Source organism: Ranitomeya imitator, chromosome 2 (assembly GCF_032444005.1).
Source record: "Ranitomeya imitator isolate aRanImi1 chromosome 2, aRanImi1.pri, whole genome shotgun sequence".
NCBI lineage: Eukaryota > Metazoa > Chordata > Amphibia > Anura > Dendrobatidae > Ranitomeya > Ranitomeya imitator.
Genome location: NC_091283.1, coordinates 572,694,011 through 572,718,992, shown reverse-complemented (window position 1 = coordinate 572,718,992; position 24,982 = coordinate 572,694,011). Strand labels below are relative to the sequence as shown.

The 24,982-nt window shown below is 45.1% G+C and overlaps 1 protein-coding gene across 5 annotated transcripts in view; it reads right to left on the bottom strand.

Annotated features, from left to right (window-relative positions):
- The window catches only part of TMEM94 (transmembrane protein 94), a 184,495-nt gene that overhangs the window by 138,168 nt on the left and 21,345 nt on the right, over positions 1 to 24,982 (bottom strand). For 4 of the 5 annotated variants that reach the window (XR_011318417.1, XM_069752181.1, XM_069752182.1 and 1 more), the window contains exon 4: positions 20,688 to 20,812. Coding sequence is in view for 3 of the 5 variants with exons in the window: in XM_069752181.1 (XP_069608282.1) it covers positions 20,688 to 20,812 (125 nt within the window). In the remaining 2 variants the exon portion in view is untranslated. The other variant, XM_069752184.1, reaches the window with a different exon arrangement.

Genomic DNA, 24,982 nt, shown 5'->3' with positions numbered 1-24,982 from the left:
ATTGCCTTTGTGATGGGGGTTGTATGTTTTCTTCAAGAACTGGGTAGATATTGATATACATGCAGCTATCTCAATGGTCTTAAAATAATTATTCCAGGAGATATGGATGTTATTATTGTTATTATTCATGGACCATTTGGATTTGAGAATTACTCCCCCATGAATATATAGCAGTTTGGTGATTTGTATTCCCACATATATGGCTTCAGCGACTTATGCTCTCTATATAATTATATACACGTGATTATGTATTATATATCAACGTTTTGATGTAACATATTGCTATACTATTTCATCATGCATGCTTCGATTGAGTTATATCTGTTTGTGAGCTGTATTACTGTCTGGGCACATTATACAACTAATATCATGATTGCTTGGTACAGTTATGTCATTTATTATGTTATGTGTTTAATATAGGACCCATATAGTCTATCCTTACATGCCTCTGGGATTTCCTCAGATCCTCTGGTCTTTCTTAATCCTCTGCATATACAGCTCCCTTTATCCTGAGGGAGCATGCGCACTTGCCACCTAGTTCTGTGCGGCCCCACACAGCGCTCATTCTGAGTGCTTTCTTATCCCTGATCTTCTGCGCAGGCGCCGATCTTCTTATCCGAACTACGCTACTGCACCTGCGTCTCTAACTCCCCTCCCTCATTTCCGGTCTGATGTCAGCGATTACAGACACTGGTGAGCTTTCCTCATTATTTTGGTATATAAGACGGACACCTTTTACAGGTACTCACTCTCCCTGACGAAGCCGCCCAGGAGCGGCGATACGCGTGGGACTCACCCACATCCTCCTTTTCTCCCCTTTCTCCCTCTTAGTCCTTATACTGGAGCCGGATTGTCCAGAGCCTTTCTCTGCACACCAGCAGATCTTACTTCATTGCAGGCTCTGGACTCTATGAGTTCTCTGCACTTAGGACAGGCTGGTTTGTATTTTATGCCTAGTCCAATTGCATTATGCAGAGACCATTGATTTTCAATACCGATACATTCCATAGGTTTGGTACTTTCTAGGTACAACTCTGAATTGTTTTTTCTATGACTCCAGTAGGGACCTAATTTATATCTACACTTTCCCCCATACTTACATGTGTTGTGACCATTGTCCTTTAGCAAATTTGGGGACGCCCTTATTTGGCTCTCTCACACAGTACTAGGTATTTGGTCATTTATATATTATAGTATAATTGTTTTAATATTGTTTGGGGGATTCTGTGCACATACGATTGTTATTGCAGCACAAATTGGATTATCTTCCTGCGCATTGCAACTCTCATGTGTATGTATTTAGAGGGAATTACACTGTACATCTTTATATGGGGAAGGGTGTATTGTTGTGGTTTTAATTGGTTTTATATTCTTGTGTCTTTTTGGTGTTCATATAAATATATATATTTTCAGAATTTTGGAACAGGTGTGCACATTTTTATGCATGGGCTTTTTCTTTTTTTGGTTTGATATTGCATACTCCATGCATTTAGTAGCACCCTGTTTTGGTGTTTATTAGAATTATATATTACTACATTATAGTGGTGCACCTGATCTCTTAACGATTGATTCACAGGAGGAAGGAGGCGCAGCACCCCTTCAGGCAGGAAGAAGCAGTGTGGTGGCTGCAGACAGAAGGCAGGCAACGTTCCCTGTAACACCAACATGACGACCTCCAACATGACGTACCACCAACAGTTGCCAGGCCAACTGTTACGTCTTCCAGAGTCTGGTTATTTTTTAAACACTCTGCAGATAACCCCAAACAGGCCATTTGCAACATCTGTCATGCCAGCATCAGCAGGGGTAGCAAAACTACCAGCCTTACCACCACCAGCATGATCAGGCACATGGCAGCAAAGCACCAGACTTTGTGGGCCCAACCCCAAGCTCCAGTAACAGTGTCTGCGGGTGACACCACTGCTTCTTCCACTGTTGTGAGTGCAAGCCAATCCCCTGTCCACGGTGCATGCAAAGATGCCTCCTGTCCTGCACCTGTCGTTGCCCACACTCAAATAGCACCATCATCACGCACGTCCACATCCTTGTCCCAGCGCAGCCTTCAGTTGTCCATACCCCAGTCATTGGAACGCAAGCGGAAATACGCAGCAAACGCCCCACAGGCCACAGTACTAAATTCACACATTTCTGGTCTACTTGCGCTGGAAATGTTGCCTTTTCGGCTCGTTGAGACGGAATCTTTCCGCAATCTGATGGCGGCAGTCCCAAGGTGCTTGGTCCCCAGCCACCACCATTTCTCCCGCTGTGCCGTCCCGGCATTACACAAGCACGTGTCCGCCAACATTACCCATGCCCTCAACAATGCAGTTACTGGGAAAGTCCACCTAACGATGGGACGGGACAGATCTGTGGCCGACACCACTGAACCTCCAGCCGACACCACTGAACCTCCTGCCAGGCATGGTTGTGTGTGACCAAGGCAGGAACCGGATGCCGGCTCTGAGGCGAGGCAAACTGACACATGTACCATGCCTGGCCCATGTGCTTAACCTCGTTTTTCAACGGGTTGTAAAAAGCTACCCGAAGCTGTCGGATCTGCTTGTGAAAGTATGCCACCTGTGTGCTCATTTTAGAAAGTCAGCTACAGCTTCAGCCGCCCTTGTCGTGCTTCAACAGCGATTGCAGCTTCCGGCTCACCGACTGGTGTGTGATGTCCCAACGCATTGGAACTCTACACTGCAGATGTTGGAAAGAATTTGTGAGCAGAAGAGGGCAGTTGTTGAATACCAGCATCAACAAGGCTGTCGTTTTCAGGTCAGACTCCACACATAAAACCTCAGGAGTGGACATGGATGTCAAACAACGTCCACCAAAACTTTAAGGAGTCCACCAAGATGGTGAGCGGCGATGACGCCATAATTAGCATCACCATCCCGCTTCTCTGCATTCTGAAAAGGCAGAACAGGACATGGAGCAAGGAACCATACAGGGTGATTACACAGCCCAACCTCATGTCATCCTAACGTGGATTGTTTGACAATGCGGAAAAGGAGGAAGAACAGGACCTACTTTCATGCGCTGTAGACGGTACTACAAGCACAACTGTCATACCGTCTGTTCAGCGTGGATGGCCTGAGGACAGGGAGGAAGAGGAGAACACCACCTTGGGCAGCCGTCCTGTTGGTGACGACATGGAAGGCTTGCCTGTTACCAGTCTGGCACGTATGGCTGACCATATGTTGCGCTGCCTTTCCCATGACCCTCGTATTGTAAAAATTTTGGGTGACAGTCATTACTGGGTAGTGACACTTTTAGACCCACGCTACAAGGAGAACTTTCAATCTCTTCTTCCAGAGGCAGACAGGTGTACTAAAATGCTGCATTACCAGAGGGCCATTGTTGCAGAATTAGTTAAAAAAAATTCCCATCTTAAAATGCTGGCGGCAGACATAATCGTTCGCTGGACAACCAACGAGTACAGGCGAGAGAGACACAACTCCAATCCAGCAGAGGCAGGGGAACACTGGCAAAGTACTGGGACAGTTTTCTCAGACCCTCCCATCGCCCTGGCCCTGAAGTGCGGGGTAATGTCACAAGAAATGGAATGTTTTCTTAGATGCCGAGGGAGTACCTTGCTGACTGTACCAACGTCCTCCGTGATTCCTCAGTGCCTTTTAATTATTGGGTATCCAAGCTGGACATGTGGCATGAACTGGCTCTCTATGCCTTGGAGGTCCTGGCCTGCCCTGCCGCTAGCGTTTTGTCAGAGCAGGTTTTTAGTACCGCTGGTGGAATTATAACAGATAAGCGCATCGCCTGTCAACGGAAAATGCAGACAGGCTGACTCTTATAAAAATGAACAAGGGCTGGATTGGGCCAGACTTCTCTACACCACCAAATGACAGCGAAACATAACCTCCAATACAATGTCTTTTTGGGAGGTGTATTGCCATGCACCTTTTCATACCCACACATGGGTATACGCTTCCTGATTATATCTGTTTGGTGTACTCCTCCTCCTTGTCCTCATCATTCACCACCACTAAAACACCAGGGTGAACGTGTTCTATGCTGCTACAGCCAGTCAATTTTTTGGCAAGGGTGTCTATGACCCCCATAAATAATTTTTTTAAAACTGTACCCCCCCTGGGGAAATGTTTGTCAGCCCATGCACTTAATGTATGGGTATTCCAAGTCTAAGAGACCCGCTCCTTTAAATTGGGCCTATTTTTAACGAGGTCTTCCTCCACGTCACATCATCCACTGCCACTAGATCACCAGGGTTAACGTATTCCGTGCTGCTACAGACACTGTAGTTTATTTGCAAGGGTGTTTATGATGCCCTTAAACAATTTTTTTTTTAATTGACCCCCCATGGTGAAATGCTTGTCAGCCCATACAGTCAGTGTATGGGCATTCCAAGTCTAGGAGACCCGCTCCTATAAATTGGGCCTATTTTTAATGAGGCCTTCTGCCACGTCTCATCATCCACCGCCACTAGATCACCAGGGTTAATGTTCCGTGCTGCTACAGCCACTCTAGGGTGTTTATGATGCCTGTGATAAAAATAATTACACAGTATGTTGATGTGTACCCCCCAGGAGAAAATGTTTGTCAGCCCATACACTTAGTGTATGGGCATTACGAGTCTAGGAGACCCGCTCCTTTGGAATAGGACAGGTTTTTTATGAGGCCCTCCTCCATGTTTCTTCCTAGGGGGAATTGGGGTGCGTGCAAATTTGAATCAAGGCGGCCCTTGCATTCAATGCATAAGGATACAGTATGGCAGGACCAACTGAAGAATGTGAAGTGGGTTTTCCTGTGACCATCAAGAACCTGGGTTCAAAGGCTTATTGGGGTGCATATGACTTGGTAGCGGGGCAGGCTTTGCAGTCAATGCATAAGAAAACCGTATGAGAGTACAAAATGAATAATGTGAAGTGGGTTTTCCTGTGGCCATAAAATACCTGGGTTCAAAGGCTTATTGGGGTGCATATGACTCGGTAGCAGGGCAAGCCTTTCAGTCAAAGCAACATTTTTTCAGGAAGCCCTCCTGTACCTCTCGTGAAAGGGGTATTGGGGTGCTTCGTAATTCTTGGCAGCACAGCCACTCATAGGCAATAACAGCATAGGAGACCCACTGTTTAATAATGGCCCTTTAAGAATATTAATCCCGCCTGATGCCCCTCTAAAAATTGGCTTTGTAACTTCATGAGTCCCTCCTCAATAAATGAAATAAGATGTGTCTCCTTATGTGTCACACACCACATGACCAGCTAGGGTTGTTAAATGTTACAATGACATTTCCCAGTGAATGCATTTGTATTGGTTGAAAACAATGTTAAAGTTGAAAAACGCATCAAAAACGCTGCGTGTGAACATAGCTCAAGTGGTGGAGGAACATTTTGGTCTGGGGTTAACTATTTTGCCTTATATACAAGTCATTACCCTGGAACGGATGTACCTTAACATATTTCCCAGCAAAATCCATTTTGGTTTCGTTTTTTGGTACACCGGTAAAAATGGCGTGAAACTCTGACAACATTGTTTACAGCTGTAACCTAGGAGTCAGAAATGCTTTCAGGGACATTTGCCATGATGTTCCCATGTCATTTGAGCAGTGTTTCCATCATTTTCAGACGTTTTAGACCTTAAAAGGACCCCCGGAGGTGATCGCGGTAACAATGCTCGGGTCTCTCATAGACTGACATTGGACTCGTTGCTCTGTCCGAATACCCGAGTATTCCAACTTGCTAGACCCGAACAACGAGCACCCGAGCATTTTAGTGCTTGCTCATCACTAATGAACACCCGATTCTTACACTATGGCTGGTCCGAACAACAAAAGCAGTTGTTACCATCCACCTTTTGTGTCTCCTCTTTTTCCTCATAGATTGTAGGCTTGTGAGCAGGGCCCTCATTTCTCTTGGTATCTGTTTTGATATATGTGTTCATTGTTATGCTGTAATGCCTATTGTCTGTACAAGTCCCCTCTAAAATGTAAAGTGCTACGGAATATGTTGGCGCTATAGAAATAAAATTATTATTATTACTATTATTATTATTATTATTATTATTATTATTATTATTAATTTTAAGATCTCTCCACTGGTGTTCAATGGGATTTACAGGTGCTTCTCACAAAATTAGAATGTCATTAAAAAACTTACTGTATTTTCCGCTTTGTAAGACGCACTTTATTTCCCCCAAATTTTGGGGGGAAATGGGGGTGCGTCTTACAAAGTGGATATACCACTTACAGGCTGGGATGAGAGGGTGTCCGCCGCCGCTGCGGCCCGCCGCCGCCCGCCACTGCTGTCACCTCGCCTGCCACCGCTGCTGCCCCGGGTGATGCTGGAGGCACTGGTGCTGCGGGGGGCTCTGGCGACATTTTGTGAAAGACCAGAGCCCCCCGGCACTTCTTTCATGCGTTCCTGTATGACTGACTCCAAGAAAATGGCCGCCGAATCTCAGGAGATGAGATTTCAGCGCTGAGATCTCATCTCTCGAGATTCCGGCGGCCATTTTCCCGGAGTCAGTTGTACAGGAACGAATGGAAGATCTCATCTCCTGAGATTTCGGCGGCCATTTTCCCAGAGTCAGTCAGTCATACAGGAACGCATGGAAGAAGTGCCGGGGAGCTCTGATCTTTCACAAAATGTTGCCAGAGCCCCCCGCAGCACCAGAGACAGCCCTGCAGCACCGGAGTCCCCCTGCAGACCCCCTCATCCCAGCCTGCAGCACAGGAGCCCCCTGCAGACCCCCTCATCCCAGCCTGCAGCACAGGAGCCTCCTGCAGCACCGGAGCCCCCCTGCAGACCCCGTCATCCCAGCCTGCAGCACAAGAGCCCCCTGCAGCACAGAAGCCCCCCCGCAGACCCCCTCATCCCAGCCTGCAGCAATGCTCCACTCCTGCCTCCAGCAACGACCCTGGGACCCTGATCCACCGCAGCCACAACCCCTGGTAAGTAATAAGACGCATGGATTATAAGACGCCCCACCAATTTATTAAAAAAAGTTTTTTCCTATTTTTCTCCTCAAAAATTTGGGGTACGTCTTATAATCCGGAGGGTCTTACAAAGCGAAAAATACGGCAATTTATTTCAGTTCTTTAATACAAAAAGTGAAACTCATATATTATATAGAGTCATTACAAACAGAGTGATCTATTTCAAGTGTTTATTTCTGTTAATGTTGAGGATTACGGCTTACAGCCAATGAAAAGCCAAAAGTCATCTCAGTAAATTAGAATAATAAACAAAAACACACATGCAAAGGCTTTCTAAGCGTTTAAAAAGGTCCCTTAGTCTGTTTCATTAGGCTCCAAAATCATGGGGAAGACTGCTGACTTGTCAGATGTCCAGAAGCCAGTCATTGACACACTCCAAAGGAGGGACGGTAAGCCACAAAAGGTTGTATTCCTTGTGTCAAGCCACTCATGACCAATAGACAATGCCAGAGGCATCTTATCTGGGCCAAGGAGAAAAAGAACTGGACTGTTGCACAGTGGTCCAAGATGTTTTGAGATAAAAGTAAATTTTGCATTTCATTTGGAAATCAAGGTCCCAGAATCTGGAGAAAGAGTGGAGAAGCACACAATCCAAGCTGCTTGAGGTCTAGTGTGAAGTTTCCACAATCAGTGATGGTTTGGGGAGCCATGTCATCTGCTGGTGTAGGTCCACTGTGTCGTTTTTTTTTTATAAAACCGCATATTTATTGAATTTTCCAGAAAATACATTAACACACCAGACTGTAGAAGAAAATCAAATGCCTGTGTGCAGACGGGGCAAATAATACTTTTGAAAATTAAGCTGGCATGACAAACACAAAGATTAAAATTAAAATCTTTAAACGATCAACTATTTAAACATGTGACCTAGCTGACATTTAGCAACATCATGAAAAACTGTTATTTTGTAATCAAATTATAAATTATAAGCACTGACCTAGAAATAACCTCCCCTACTTTAATCCAGTTCCAATAGCCCCAGGTTGTTCTTGAGATCCTCAAGTATATCCCATGCTGTAGATGTGAAGGGCTCAACCATATTCCTTTTTTCCCCCAAAGAGCGTCAATTCACAACAAATTGCCTCCATTTTAAAAGAAACTTGCCCACTTGCATTTCTTTATTGCATAAGACATACCTTTGCTCCACCTCCATGAAATGCTTTATTGTGCTACAATGGGGGAAAGGGGGTAAGGAGATGGGGGTTGGTCCACTGTGTTTTATCAAGAGCAAAGGCAGTGCGGCTGTCTAGCAGGAGATTTTAGATCACTTCATGTTTCCCTCTGCCGACAAGCTTTTTGGAGATAGAAATGTCATTCTCCAACAGGGCTTGGCACCTGTCCACACTGGCAAAAGTACCAATACCTGGTTTAAAAGCAACCGTATCACTGTGCTTTATAGGCCAGGAAGCTCGTCTGACCTTAACCTCAGAGAATCTGTGGGGTATTGTCAAGAGGAAGATGAGAGACACCAAACCCAACAATGCAGACAAGCTGAGGGCTACTAACAAAGCAACCTAAGCTTCCATAACACCTCAGCAGTGCCACAGGCTGATTGCATCCATGCCACAACACATTGATGTAGTAATTGATGCAAAAGGAGCCCCAACCAAGTATTGAGTGCATTTATTGACCATACATTTCAGTAGACCAACATCTCGGATTTTAAAATAATTCTTCAAGCTGGTGTTATAAAGTATTGTAATTTACTGATAAATTAACTTTTGGGTTTTCAATGGCTATAAGCCATAATCATCAACATTAACAGAAATAAACACATGAAATTGACCACTCTGTTTGTAATGACTATATATGAGTTTCACTTTTTGCATTGAAGAACTGAAATAAATTAACTTGTTGATGATATTTTAATTTTGTGAGAAGCACCTGTAGATCCAGACTAATTGACGGCCACTTCAGAACTCTCCAGTGCTTTGTTTCCATTCATTTCTTGGTTCTTTAAGTATTTTGGAGGTCATTGTACTGCTGGAAGACCCATGACCTAAGAAGCAACCCCAGCTTCCTGATACTGAGCACTACATTGTGACCCAAAATCCTTTGGTAATCTTCCTATTTCATGATGCCTTGTACACAGTCAAGGCACCCAGTGGCAGCAACACAACCCCAAAACATCTTTGAAACTCTCCCTATATTTGACTGTAGGTACCGTGTTCTTTTCTCTCTAGGCCTTGTTACATTTTTCGCAAACAGTAGAATGATGAGCTTTACCAATAAGCTACCTTGGTCTCATCTGTCACAAGACGCTTTACCAGAACCATTTTGGCTTACTCACTGTTACAAGGTCGAGCTATTCTGTGTACTAATTATTAATTGACCATCAATAACCAATATTCTGCTAATACCTCACCTGTTTCGTACTCTGGTTCCTTTGCTATATAATATATGAATGGCAGCGACTAACAGGCAAAACTGTATCAATAAAGGATATTTATTATTACACACCAGCGAGTCCAATATATATATATATATATATATATATATATATATATATATATATATATATATATATATATATATATATATATATATATATATATATATATATATATATATACACACACACACACAGTGGGGAAATAAGTATTTGATCCCTTGCTGATTGTGTAAGTTTGCTCACTGACAAAGGCATGAACAATCTATAATTTTAGGAGTAGGTTAATTTTAATATTAAGAGACAGAATCTCAAAAATTAAATCCAGAAAAATCACATTGTACAAATTATATAAATTTGTTTGCATTTTGCAGTGAAAAATAAAGGGATTTTTGTGTACTAATATAATATAATGTAATATCCTTTTCTCCAAGCCAATCATTGGGGGACACAGGACCATGGGTGTTATGCTGCTGCCACTAGGAGGCTGACACTAAGTTAATACACAGAAAGTTAGCTCCTCCTCTGCAGTATACACCCTCATGCTGGCTCCCAGAGAACCAGTTCAGTGTAAAAGCAGTAGGAGATCATTAACAACATATTAGAGTACAACATGACAAATTACGGAACAAGCACAAAGCCATTAGGCTAACAGGGTGGGTGCTGTGTCCCCCAATGATTGGCTCGGAGAAAAGGATTTTACGGTGAGTAAACCAAAATCCCTTTTTCTCCTTCGCGTCATTGGGGGGCACAGGACCATGGGACGTCCCAAAGCAGTCCCTGGCTGGGGAACAGCATAACAGATCAGGCCCCACGCAACAACTGCCTAAATGTGCACCACCGCGGCCTGCAGAATTCGCCTGCCCAGACTCGCATCAGCGTAAGTCTGGGTGTGAATATTATAGTGCTTCGAGACTGTGTGCTGACTGGACCAAGTTGCAGCCTTGCAGACCTACTCCACTGACACCTCGTGCCGAATGGCCCAAGAAGCCCCCATCAAATGAGTAGAGTGTGCCCTGATCCTCGCTGAGATAGGCTGACCTCTGACGTGGTAGGACTCCTGGATGGTGGAACGAATCCATCTGGCTACCGTGGCCTTTGAAGGGGCTAAACCCTTCCTGTGACCCTCAGGAAGTACGAATAAAGCGTCCAACCTTCGGAAGGACAACGTCCTCGAGATGTACCTTCTCAGAGCTCTCACTACGTCCAGAGTGTGAAGTTCCACTCTGTGGTCTGGTAACGGACAAAACGAGGGAAGAACAATGTCCTCGTTAAGATGTAAGGACGAGATCACTTTGGGCAAAAAGGACGGGGACGGCCTGACGACAACCTTGTCCTGATGGAAAGTAAGGAAAGGCGCCTGACAGGACACAGGGGCTAGCTCCGAAACTCGCCTGACTGACGTTACCGCAACAAGAAAGGCGACCTTCCAGGACAGGAAGGTCACAGAGACATCCTGAAGCGGTTCAAAAGGAGTCTACTGTAAGACCCCAGGACCAAGTTAAGATCCCAATGATTTAACGGCTTGCAAAAGGGAGGTACCACATGTGAAACCCCTTGCATGAAAGTCTTTACTTGCAGTTTTGTCGCAATCTTTTGCTGGAATAAGACCGATAAGGCCGAGATCTGGCCTTTCAGAGAGCTGAGCGCCAGGTCTGAGTCTAGACCGTTTTGAAGGAAGTTTAAAATGGTGGGAATGGAAAAGACGAGGGGAGGGCATCCGTGATTCTTGCACCAAGCGAAAAAGGTTCTCCAGGTGCGGTGATAGATACGTACTGACGCAGGCTTACAAGCGCTAATCATTGAGGAAACAACTTGTTGCGAGAATCCCGCCTGGGTCAGAACCCAGGATTCAATGGCCAAGCCGTTAAAACACAGGACCTCTGAGTTCTGGTAGCAAATCGGGCCCTGGGAGAGCAGATCTGGATGATCCCTCAATCGCCAGGGAACATCGGCGAAGAGTTGTACTAGCTCTGCGAACCACGCCCGACGTGGCCAGTCAGTAGCAACCAGGATCACAGAGACCCTTTCCGCTTTTATCTTCCCGATGACTCTCGAAAGTAGCGGAAGCGGAGGAAAAACATACGGGAGACGGAACTGGCACCATGGAAGAACCAGAGCATCCACTCCGATGGCTCTTGGATCTCAAGACCGAACTGTGAACTCGGGTACTTTGGCGCTCAGTCTGGACGCCATCAGATCTACATCCGGAGTTCCCCAGAGAAGGCAGATCTGTTGGAAGACTTCCGGATGAAGTTCTGACTCGCCTCAGGCGAGACCCTGACAGCTGAGGAAGTCTGCCGCCCAGTTTTCTACACCTAGGATGTGCACTGCTGAGATTACCGAGTGGTTCCTCTCTGCCGATTGAAGAATGTGAGCTACCTTGCACATGGCCGCCCTGCTGCAGGTACCCCCTTGATGATTAATGTATGCCACCGCCGTGGCGTTGTCCGACTGAATTTGGATAGGGTGACCCACTGGGAAGATAATGGAACTGCTGCAGGGCTAGCCGAATCGCTCGGCTCTCCAGTGTCACGATTGGACTGGTGAGCAAACTGGGACCAGGGGCACCTTTCCTGGCCCTAGCTCTAGAGGGCGCCCTAACTTGCCCTGTTCCCCGGGGTACCTCAGATGGCGAGGATGCCGGGGCCTCCGCCCTCACCCTGTCTCCTGACTGCTGCCCTGAGTCTGTCCCCTTCCCCCACCCGGGGAAGAGAGGCGCTACAGTGTACAACAGTACACCAACCCGACAAACAGGGTAACAAAGACAAGGGTAAAAAGAAAACTCCACTCACACAAAATATGCTCTCACAAATAACAAAGGTATCCACCAGGGTGTGAAGGACGGGGAGGGTAAATAAAGCAGGTAAGGATGAGGAATATTCCAAGCGTACAAACCATACAACTGTCGCACAATAAATTCCTCCAGCTCTCCAAACACCAGCTCCTCACTACTCCAGGTCTATCAAGCAAGTGCTATTTCAGACAAGGATCTGATCAGAAAGCCTAGCTTTTATAGGAGAAAGGAATTGCTAACTGAGCACAGCTGAAAGCAGGAATTTCCACATGGCCTATTAACACCTGTCCTGCTGAAAGAAAACAAAACACGTTTAATACACAGAAGTGCTTCTTCTCAGCGATGAAGTGGAAGCAGTCAGACACCGTGGTCTTCTGGTATTGCTCTGTCGCGGTAACTCCGTGACATCCAGGACATTGATCGGAAGTCTCGATTCCCGAGTTGACCAGCGCCCCTGAGCGGTGTGGTGACGAAAGACTGCTCCTCAACCCGGGAGACTGTAGTCGGTAGGTCGGTAGTCACCACAAACCACTGAACCAGGAGAAAGATTTCCCCAGGTTGAGAGAAGAGCTTAACGTCCACCATCTGAGCGCCTGCCTGACCCACAGGGGTAAAGTGACACCGACGGTCGAGGGAGAGAGGATTCCTGTCCCAGGCAGCCAGAACAGCATGCTGTAGGGGATGGAGATGCTGTTGAGCAAAAGTGATTGCTTCCATAGCTGCCACCATTTTTCCCAGAACCCTCATCGCAAAGCGAACGGAATGAGGGGATGAGTGGCAAAGTATGTGGGCTCCTTGCTGAAGGGCTAGGACTTTGTCTTGAGGGAGAGTCACCAACACTTGAGAGGTGTCCAGGGTCATCCCCTTGAAACTTTCTTTTTCCAGGACGCGAACAATGACTCCATCCTGGAGCACGGGAAAGAGCCCTTACCTCAGATTTTGGGGGACGGGAAGGGAAGAACCGTGTGGAGGGATGAGAGGGAAAATCGATCTTGTATCCAGAAGACACCAGTTATATGACCCATTCGCCAGGCCTAATGAAACAGGAGTGTACGGCAGCCTACCTTGGTGCTGTCGACCGGACAAAGCCAGGAGTCATTGTGCGGAAAATCTATGGGACCTAGATCCTTTAGATCTAGACTGTATGGGTCGACCCTTCCACCGCTGGTTGGACCTCTAGCAAACCTGGGATCCTTTGTCCCTTTGGGGGGAGCGCTCCCATGCGGAAGTAGTGGACAAGCCCGGGTTGGTGCGAAAGGAAAAGAAACGAGTTTGACGTTGACGCCGAAAGGGTCGCCTGAGCCTTTGATGGGGAAGAAACTTGCTCTTCCCTCCTGTAGCATGGGAGATAAGTTGATCCAGCTTCTCTCCAAATAAATGGCCACTCTGATAAGGGAGGGACGTCAGATTTTTTTGGACGCAGAGTCCGCTTTCCATTCTCTAAGCCATAATGCTCTTCTGATCGTGATGACATTTGCCACTGACAGTGCAGCACTGTTAGCCGCATCCAAAGTGGCATATACCAAATAGTCTCCTGCCTGTGAAATTTGACTGGCCAGATGTGCTGCTTCCGGGGGAAGATTACTGTTCTGAATGGTATTAACCAAGGTCTCCGACCAGGAGACCATTACTTTAGCTACCTACACCGCAGCAAAGGATGGATAAAGTGCTGAGCCTGAAGCGTCAAAGACGGAGTGGGACAGATTTTCTATCTGGTGATCTGTAGGATTCTTAATCGATGATCCATCCGGTAGGGACAGAAGGGTTTTGGAAGCCAGGCGAGATACCGACGGATCTTCTGCTGGAGACTCAGCCCAATCTTTCCGTAGATAAGCTGAAAAAAGATACCTCGCTTCAAGAGGCTTCTGACCAGTGAAGCGTTTATCTGGTCGCTCCCTGTGCCGAATAATTATAGCGCGAAATTCCAGGTGAACGGCAAAGGTTCTATGCTGACGTTTAGTCCTCTTAAAAGACAGTGCATGACCTGGAGCAGAACCAGAGTCCTCGTCAACCTACAGAGTCTGGTTGACTACCTCAATAAGCTTATCCACCGTTTTCTGAAACTCTGGCGAGTCCAGATCCAAGAAAGCATCAGATTCATACTCAGAACTATGATCACTACAAATCCCAGGTGTGGGAGAGCGAGGCAGAGCTCACAGACGCCAAAAGGAGGATCCATCTGCAACAGTCATGGGAACGCTTCAATCCACGGAGGGATTCAAATCGCCTTGTCCAGAGAAGCCATGGATTGTGACAGTGACGAAGCCTACTCAGGGGGACTAAGCACACTGGGCTCGGCGGCAGCTCCTAAGCGTATTTGGGGTTGCAGTCATTGCAGAGTGGTGAACTCTGTGCTTTAGAAAATGAAGACAGGCAAAAGTTACATGAGGTGAAGAAGACTGTAACAGTCTTGTTAAGTGTTCTAGGTGCTTTGGACTGGGACATAGTGTACCCCTCTATGTGTGCCTTCTATAAGGATTCCTACAGACAAAAGGGTATCTGCAGATGGGAGGAGGAAGGAGTGTGTAGCACTCCCTTACCCAGATCCTGTGTTCTTGGATTAGTGCTGTCCTCGGCGCTAAGTACCGCACGGATCCTGCTGAGAAAACGCCGCTTTCAGATGTCAGCTTGAGTCCGGAGGCGGCAGGTGAAGATCCTGTGTCCCAAAAATATGGCCGCCGAGATAACAGTGACGTTTCTCATCCTGAACGAGAAGCGCAGGATTTCTGGGCGGAGCCGCCAGAGCATGTCATTGCACGGGTGGAGCCTCCGAGTTGTAGCCTGCACAGGACCGAAGCCGGGGTCTAAATTTTTGGTGCTGGCCGATGCCAAACAGGGGACAAGAGGGAACCCTCCCCTGCTGCCAGAATGGAACCCCCAGTACCAGCACTGTCCCAGACCGCCTGCTCAGAGCCCTCCAGCCCCGCCACCTACCAGGAGAAGCTGCCGGGTGGCAAAATGTACAGCTGTATCAGGTATAGTAAAAAGCTAGGACGTTGTCCTCTCCCATCTTCTACCTGCTGTCCCTGCTATCTTTGGACGGTGCAGGGTTAACGGGAGCACCCTGATTCACCATCCCTTTAACAGGGAGGTGGAGAGGGACCGGCCGCCTCCTTGCATCATCAGCTTTAGCAGTGGTGATGCAGTGGAGGCTGCACGGACGCCAAAAGAATGCCTCTGTACATCCCAAGGGTTCAGTCCCTAGGATGGGACAGGGCAGGTTGTCCGGCATTAGGCCTGGCTGCAGAAGGGGGTACATGGAGGTGACACTCCATGTTCCCATCTGTTGATGGTGTGGGGAGATCGGTGCCCTTTAAGGGACTCGTCGCCCCTAAAAACCAGATCAGGCACGGCGTTCCATGTCACAGGAGGGGGGACGTGGAGGCGACACTCCACGTTCCCGCCTGTTGTTGGTTTGGGAAGATCAGAGTCTTGAAAGGATCCGTCGCCCGTCATCTGAAGAAAAAATAAAAAATTGAAAAATTAAAACAAAAAAGGGATTTTTGGTCTGAAAACCAGGCCCGTGTGCCTCCTACGGACACTAAATTTGAACTGGTTCTCTGGGAGCCAGCATGAGGGTGTATACTGAAGGAGGAGCTAACATTCTTTGTATTAACTTAGTGGCAGCCTCCTAGTGGCAGCAACATAACACCCATTGTCCTGTGTCCCCCAATGAGGTGAAGGAGAAAAGTATTTAATCCCTCTGGCAAACAAGACTGAATACTTGGTGGCAAAATCCTTGTTGGCAAGAACAGCAATCTAACGTTTTTGTAGTTGATGATGAGGCTTGCACACATGTCCGGAGGAATTTTGGTCCACTCCTCTTTGCAGATCATCCCTGAATCATTAGGATTTTGAGGCAACTCAGAGCTTCAACTCCCTCCATAAGATTTTTATGGGACTAAGGTCTGAAGACTAGCTAGACCACTCCATGACCTTGATGTGCTTCTTATTGAGCCACTCCTTTGTTCCCTTGCCTGAATGTTTTGGGTCATTGTCTTGCTGGAAGACCCAGCCACAACTCATTTTTAATGTCCTGGCAGAGGGAAGGAGGTTGTCATTCAGAATTTTACAGTACATGGCTCCATCCATTCTCCCATTGATGCAGTGAACTAGTCCTGTGCCCTTAGCAGAGAAACACCCCCAGAACATAATGTTTCCACCTCTATGCCTCACAGTGGGGACGGTGTTCTTTGGGTCATAGGTAGAGATGAGCAAATTTGATCGGGTCAGAACTTATTCTGCAAGCTATAACGCTTACTGAATAAGCAGCAGAGGGAACCCGGCTTCCCGGATAGCGATGGCTGATCAGCTGCATGTGTCGCGGCTGTGTGACAATCACAACACATGCATGGAGAGCCCAACAAATAGGCTCTCTGCAGCTTATTCGGTAAGCGCTATAGCTTGCCGAATAAGCCCTGACCAGATTGAATTCACTCATCTCTAGCCATAGGCAGCACTTCTCTTCCTCCAAGCACAGCAAGTTGAGTTAATGCCAAAGACCTAAATTTTTGTCTCATCTGACGACAGCATCTTCTCCCAATCACGCTCAGAGTGATCCAGGTGTTGATCAGCAAACTTCAAACATGTGCCTTCTTGAGCAGGGGGACCTTGCGGGCACTGCAGGATTGTAAACCTTTACGGCTTAATGTGTTACCAATGGTTTTCTTGGTGACTGTGGCCCCAGCTGCCTTGAGATCACTAACAAGTTCCCCATGTGTAGTTTTAGGCTGATCTCTCACCTTCCTCATGATTAAGGATACCCCACAAGGTGAGGTTTTGCATGGTTCCCCAGATCGATGTCGACTGACAGTCATTCTGTATTTCTTCAAATTTCTTACTATTGCACCAACAGTTGTCTCCTTCTCACCCAGCGTCTTACTTATGGTTTTGTATCACATTCCAGCTTTGGTCTAGCCCATGTTGTAGAGGATAGCGTCTGACGAATTAATTGAGTGTGTGAACAGGAGTCTTTTATAAAGGTGACTATGTAAGACAGCTGTCTTTAATGCAGGTAACGAGTTGATTAGGAGTGTCTAACTGGTCTGTAGGAGCCAGAACTCTTAATGGTTGGTAGGGGATCAAATACTTATTTCTCACTGCAAAATGCAAATAAGTTTATATAATTTATACAACGTGATTTTCTGGATCTTATATTTAATATTCAATCTCTCAATGTTAAAATTAGCCTACCCTTAAAATTATAGACTGTTCATGTCTTTGTCAGTGGGCAAACTTACAAAATCAGCAAGGGATCAAATACTTATTTCCGCCACTGTATATACAGTGGGGGAAAAAAGTATTTAGTCAGCCACAAATTGTGCAAGTTCTCCCACTTAAAAAGATGAGAGAGGCCTGTAATTGACATCATATGAAGACCACAACTAGGAGTGTCAAAATGAGAAAACAAATCCAGAAAATCACCTTGTCTGATTTGACAAAATTTATTTTGCAAATTATGGTGGAAAATAAGTATTTGGTCACCTAAAAACATGCAAGATTTCTGGCTCTCACAGACCTGTAACTTCATCAAGAGGCTCCTCTGTCCTACACTCATTACCTGTAATAATGGCACCTGTTTGAACTTGTTATCTGTATAAAAGACACCTGTCCACAACCTCAAACAGTCATACTCCAAACTCCACAATGGTCAAGACCAAAGAGCTGGGAAGACTGAATCTGCAATAGGCAAGCAGCTTGCTATGATGAAATCAACTGTGGGAGCAATGATAAGAAAATGGAAGACATACAAGACCACTGATAATCTCCCTCGATCTGGGGCTCCATGAAAGATCTCACCCTGTGGAGTCAAAATGATCACAAGAACGGTGAGCAAAAATCCCAGAACCACACGGGGGACCTAGTGAATAACCTGCATAGAACTAGGACGACCGTAACAAAGGCTACCATCAATAACACACTATGCTGCCAGGGACTCAGATTCTGCAGTGACAGATGTGTTCCCATGCTTAAGCCAGTGCATGTCCAGGCCCATCTTAAGTTTGCTAGCTAGAGAGCATTTGGATTATACAAAAAAGTATTGGGAGAATGTCATATGGTCTGATGAAACCAAAGTAGAACTGTTAGGTAGAAACAAAACTCGTCATGTTTGGAGGAGAAAAAAATGCAGAATTCCATCAGCAAGGGCATTGAAGATGAAATGTGGATAGGTCTTTCAGCATTATAATGATCCCAAGCACACCGCCAGCGCAACAAAGGCGTGGCTGCGTAAGAAACATATGAAGGTCCTGGAGTGGCCTAGCCAGTCTCTAGATCTCAACCCAACAGAAATTCTTTGGAGGGAGTTGAAAGTCCTTGTTGCCCAGCGACAGGCCCAAAACATCACTGCTCTAGAGGAGATCTGCATGGAGGAATGAGCCAACTTAACAACAGTGTGTGCCATCCTTGTGAAGACTTACAGAATATGCTTGACCCTTGTGAAGACTTACAGAATACGCTTGACCTCGGTCATTGACCACAAATGATCTATAAAAAAATATTGAGATGAACTTTTTAATGACCAAATACTTATTTTTCCAACATAATTTGCAAAATAAATCTTGCCAAATCAGACAAGGTGATTTTCTGGATTTGTTTCCTCATTTTGACTCTCATAGTTGTGGTCTACCTATAATGTCAATTACAGGCCTCTCTCATCTTTTTAAATGGGAGAACTTGTACAATTGGTGGCTGACTAAATACTTTTTTTCCTCAATGTATTATTACACACTGGAGGGGGGCAATAAATATTAGAATATATATATATGCTGATATGCAATATATGTACATTTTGGGGAACTTCCCTTCTACGTTCGCGTACATTTTGGGAAACTGCAAGGCAGCTTTTTTAGGTCTCTGTGACAGCAGGGGGTCCTCCTACCATAGCGTTTCATTTCATTCAAATGGCGATGGATAGTTCATGCTAACACTGATGCACCCTGAGCCTACAGGACAGCATGAATTTCTCTGGAACTTGATTGGGGCTGCATATCCTCCAACAGGACATTCCTGTGTTGCAAACTTACTTGCCACAGGTGAGTTTGAATAAGCATCACATCCTTGAAACAAATTTATTTATCCACATTTTTGAAAAGGTGCCAACAATTCTGTGTGGCTCATTTTTGGGAGTTTTGTATGAAATTATGTCCAATTTGCCTTTTTTCTCATTTTTTTGTGTTGTTCCAATACACTGAAAAGAAAAACAAGTGTAATTGCAATCATTTTCTGGGAGAAATACTTCATTTTCTGGAACAATTTCAAGGGTGTCAACACTTTTGGCCATGACTGTATATGAGTCTAGTGTTGAGAAAACCATGATCGGATAAACATCCAAGGAGAAATCCAGCTCAGATGGGTCCATTTTTAAAAATTATTTCATGGAAATTTTTATTGAAGGAAAAGTTTTCCCATTAAAAATATTCACACATCATAAAAAATCTCAACCCCCATGCGGGAATAGTAGTACGGGCAGACGCATTTCGAAGAATAGTTCTTAGTCCTTGCTCGGATAAAGTGCTCAGGGGCTAACAGAGTAGCTTTGGTGTGCTCGAATACTATGTTCGAGTTGCTGCGGTTGCTCAATGGCACACATGCAGGGATTGCCTAACAAACAACCAATCCTTGCATGCTTTGCGGCTGTCAAACAGCTGCGTGACATGCAGCCACAGCGATTCAAACATAGTACTTGAGCACGCCAAAGACACTCTGACAGCACCCGAGCATGCTCAGATAACACTTTTATCCGAGGATGTTTGCTAAAATTTATATATGACCTACAGAGCGTATGTGTACAACTGGTATCTAACACTATATGGTCACTGTATGGCTGTACTATTAGTGTCACATAGGACAATAAGTATGATCTACAACAATATCTGTATACAGCATTATCACTGCTATCTAAGTTTTTACACAGGCCTGCATGTGACCTGCACTGAGAGATTTATCACTATGTTATCTGAGGTGTTACATGGGACTGTGGTTGACCTCTATTACATTCTCTGTACTTGTTATTGTTATCTGTGATGTTACATAGGACTGCGGGTGACACCTACTACATTATCTCTATTGAGAGACTAACCTGTGGTGTTACATAGGACTGCAGGTGACACCTATTACATTTGCACAAAGGTTAATGTGCCTCTAATTTTTGTTACCGTGTAGTGTGTAATGTGGGAAGGTTCTTATGCAAACTCGGAGCCTACTAAAAATGTGAATGCTACCCCTGAATGCCCCACAAAATGTCTACTCCTTTGAGGAAATTTATCACAATTGATACCAAGGAGCAGCCAATTAGGTCACTCTGAGCAGTTAGCATTAATTAGGAGAGGAGATTGAGGCACTCTTGGAAATTGGCAATATCAAGAACTATCTTCCAATGCAGGAAACAGAAAACAGTACGTGGCAATAATATATCACCATGTGAGAATTTGTCTTAAAAGCAAAGGCTTGTAAGATTTGACAGCTGCTTTCAGCAGTAGGATGAGATGTGCTAGCATAAATGGAATGACATGAAGCAGTGCCAAGCTCACCTCCCATCTGGCTGACTGCCATAACAACATAAGAGTAGCAGTGTAGCAATCAACATCAGCGCAGCCCCAGGCCAATGAAAGCAAGACGAGCGGTTGTCATGATAGAGGAAGCTCCGTCTCCATTCCTGCAGAGAGAAAACCTACCTATAAAAAAAATGACCTTGGTGCTGTAAGAGACATGAGGCTCTTCAAATGGCAAATGCTGAAAAACAAACCAGCAAGCATGTCATATAGGGTGAGGGCAAATCTGAGAACAGAGCAAAATAAAAACTACTCCCCATGCTCAAGTAAGCTCACAGTGGGGACGAAAATGTTACCTCTGCTTGCAGCATTTCTTTTATTTTACTGCACGGTAGATTAAAGCTAGTTAATGATCACAGTAATAAAACATGTTTGCAGTCATTAACCACTTCACCCTGAAGCTTGTTTTTACCTTCCTGACCAGGCAAATTTTTTCAATTCTGTCACTTTATGGAGTAATAACTCTGGAGCTCTTCAAAAGGATCCCACCGATTTGGAGACTGTTTTCATGTAACATATTGCACTTCGTGATAGTGGTAACATTTGTTTGATATGACTTGCGTTTACTTGTGAAAATATAGGTATTTTTTCAAAAAAAAGTTGAAAATTTTCATGACCCAGCCTATTTTGACCTTAAAGACCTTGCCGTTTTTTGCAATTCTGACCAGTGTCCCTTTATGAGGTAATAACTCAGGAACGCTTCAACGGATCCTAGCGGTTCTGAGATTGTTTTTTCGTGACATATTGGGCTTCATGTTCGTGGTAAATTTAGGTCAATAAATTCTGCGTTTATTTGTGATAAAAACGGAAATTTGGCGAAAATTTTGAAAATTTCGCAATTTTCATATTTTGAATTTTTATTCTGTTAAACCAGAGAGTTATGTGACACAAAATAGTTAATAAATAACATTTCCCACATGTATACTTTACATCAGCACAATTTTGGAAACAAAATTTTTTTTGCTAGGAAGTTATAAGGGTTAAAATTTGACCAGCGATTTCTCATTTTTACAACGAAATTTACAAAACCATTTTTTTAGGGACCACCTCACATTTGAAGTCAGTTTGAGGGGTCTATATGGCTGAAAATACCCAAAAGTGACACCATTCTAAAAACTGCACCCCTCAAGGTACTCAAAACCACATTCAAGAAGTTTATTAACCCTTCAGGTGCTTCACAGCAGCAGAAGCAACATGGAAGGAAAAAATGAACATTTAACTTTTTAGTCACAAAAATTATCTTTTAGCAACAATTTTTTTATTTTCCCAATGGTAAAAGGAGAAACTGAACCACGAAAGTTGTTGTCCAATTTGTCCTGAGTACGCTGATACCTCATATGTGGGGGTAAACCACTGTTTGGGCGCACGGCAGGGCTTGGAAGGGAAGGAGCGCCATTTGACTTTTTGAATGAAAAATTGGCTCCACTCTTTAGCGGACACCATGTCACGTTTGGAGAGCCCCCGTGTGCCTAAAAATTGGAGCTCCCCCATAAGTGACCCCATTTTGGAAACTAGACGCCCCAAGGAACTTATCTAGATGCATAGTGAGCACTTTGAACCCCCAGGTGCTTCACAAATTGATCCGTAAAAATGAAAAAGTACTTTTTTATCACAAAAAAATTCTTTTAGCCTCAATTTTTTCATTTTGACATGGGCAATAGGATTAAATGGATCCTAAAATTTGTTGGGCAATTTCTCCTAAGTACGCCGATACCTCACATGTGGGGGTAAACCACTATTTGGGCACATGGTAAGGCTCGGAAGGGAAGGAGCGCCATTTGACTTTTTGAATGAAAAATTATCTCCATTGTTAGCGGACACCATGTCGCGTTTGGAGAGCCCCTGTGTGCCTAAACATTGGTGCTCCCCCACAAGTGACCCCCTTTTGGAAACTAGACCCCCCAAGGAACTTATCTAGATGCCTAGTGAGCACTTTAAACCCCCAGGTGCTTCACAGAAGTTTATAACGCAGAGCCATGAAAATAAAAAATAATTTTTCTTTCCTCAAAAATGATTTTTTTAGCCTGGAATTTCATATTTTGCCAAGGGTAATAGGAGAAATTGGACCCCAAATGTTGTTGTCCAGTTTGTCCTGAGTACGCTGATACCCCATATGTGGGGGTAAACCACTGTTTGGGCGCACGGCAGGGCTCGGAAGGGAAGGCACGCCATTTGGCTTTTTCAATGGAAAAATTAGCTCCAATCATTAGCGGACACCATGTCACGTTTGAAGAGCCCCTGTGTGCCTAAACATTGGAGATCCCCCAGAAATGACCCCATTTTGGAAACTAGACCCCCAAAGGAACTAATCTAGATGTGTGGTGAGGACTTTGAACCCCCAAGTGCTTCACAGAAGTTTATAACGCAGAGCCATGAAAATAAAATAAAAAATTATTTTCTCAAAAATGATCTTTTAGCCTGCAATTTTTTATTTTCCCAAGGGTAACAGGAGAAATTTGACCCCAAAAGTTGTTGTCCAGTTTCTCCTGAGTACGCTGATACCCCATATGTGGGGGTAAACCACTGTTTGGGCACATGCCGGGGCTCGGAAGTGAAGTAGTGACGTTTTGAAATGCAGACTTTGATGGAATGCTCTGTGGGCGTCACGTTGCGTTTGCAGAGCCCCTGATGTGGCTTAACAGTAGAAACCCCACATAAGTGACCCCATTTTGGAAACTAGACCCCGAAAGGAACTTATCTAGATGTGTGGTGAGCACTTTGAACCCCCAAGTGCTTCACAGAAGTTTATAATGCAGAGCCGTGAAAATAATAAATACGTTTTCTTTCCTCAAAAATAATTATTTAGCCCAGAATTTTTTATTTTCCCAAGGGTTACAGGAGAAATTTGACCCCAATTTTTGTTGTACAGTTTCTCCTGAGTACGCTGATACCCCATGTGTGGAGGTAAACCACTGTTTGGGCACACGTCGGGGCTCAGAAGGGAAGTAGTGACTTTTGAAATGCAGACTTTGATGGAATGGTCTGCGGGCGTCACGTTGCGTTTGCAGAGCCCCTGGTGTGCCTAAACAGTAGAAACCCCCCACAAGTGACCCCATTTTAGAAACTAGACACCCCAAGAAACTTATCTAGATATGTGGTGAGCACGTTGATCCCCCAAGTGCTTCACAGACATTTACAACGCAGAGCCGTCAAAATAAAAAATAATTTTTCTTTCCTCAAAAATGATGTTTTAGCAAGCATTTTTTTATTTTCACAAGGGTAACAGGAGAAATTGGACCCCAGTAATTATTGCGCAGTTTATCCTGAGTATGATGGTACGCCATATGTGGGGGTAAACCACTGTTTGGGCACACGTCGGGGCTCGGAAGTGAGGGAGCACCATTTGACTTTTTGAATAAAAAGATTGGCTGGAATCAATGGTGGCGCCATGTTGCGTTTGGAGACCCCTGATGTGCCTAAACAGTGGAAACCCCTCAATTCTACCTCCAACACTAACCCCAACACACCCCTAACTCTAATCCCAACTGTAGCCATAACCCTAATCACACCCCTAACCACAATCCTAATTCCAACCCTAACCCTAAGGCTATGTGCCCACGTTGCGGATTCGTGTGAGATTTTTCAGCATCATTTTTGAAAAATCCGCGGGTAAAAGGCACTGCGTTTTACCTGCGGATTTTCCGCGGATTTCCAGTGTTTTTTTGTGCGGATTTCACCTGCGGATTCCTACTGAGGAACAGGTGTAAAACGCTGCGGAATCCGCACAAAGAATTGACATGCTGCGGAAAATACAACGCAGCGTTTCCGCGCGGTATTTGCCGCACCATGGGCACAGCGGATTTGGTTTTCCATAGGTTTACTTGGTACTGTAAACCTGATGGAACTCTGCTGCGAATCCGCTGCGGATCCACAGCCAAATCCGCACCGTGTGCACATAGCCTAATTCTAAAGGTATGTGCACACGCTGCGGAAAACACTGCGGATCCACAGCAGTTTCCCATGAGTTTACAGTTCAATGTAAACCTATGGGAAACAAAAATCGCTGTGCACATGCTGCGGAAAAACTGCACGGAAACGCAGCGGTTTACATTCCGCAGCATGTCACTTCTTTGTGCGGATTCCGCAGCGGTTTTACAACTGCTCAAATAGAAAATCAAATCCGCAGCGGAAAAATCCGCAGAGGACCAGAATACGTGTGCACATACCGAAACCCTAGCCCTAACCCTACCCCTAACCCTACCCCTAACCCTACCCCTATTCTAACATTAGTGGGAAAAAAAAATTCTTTATTTTTTTATTGTCCCTACCTATGG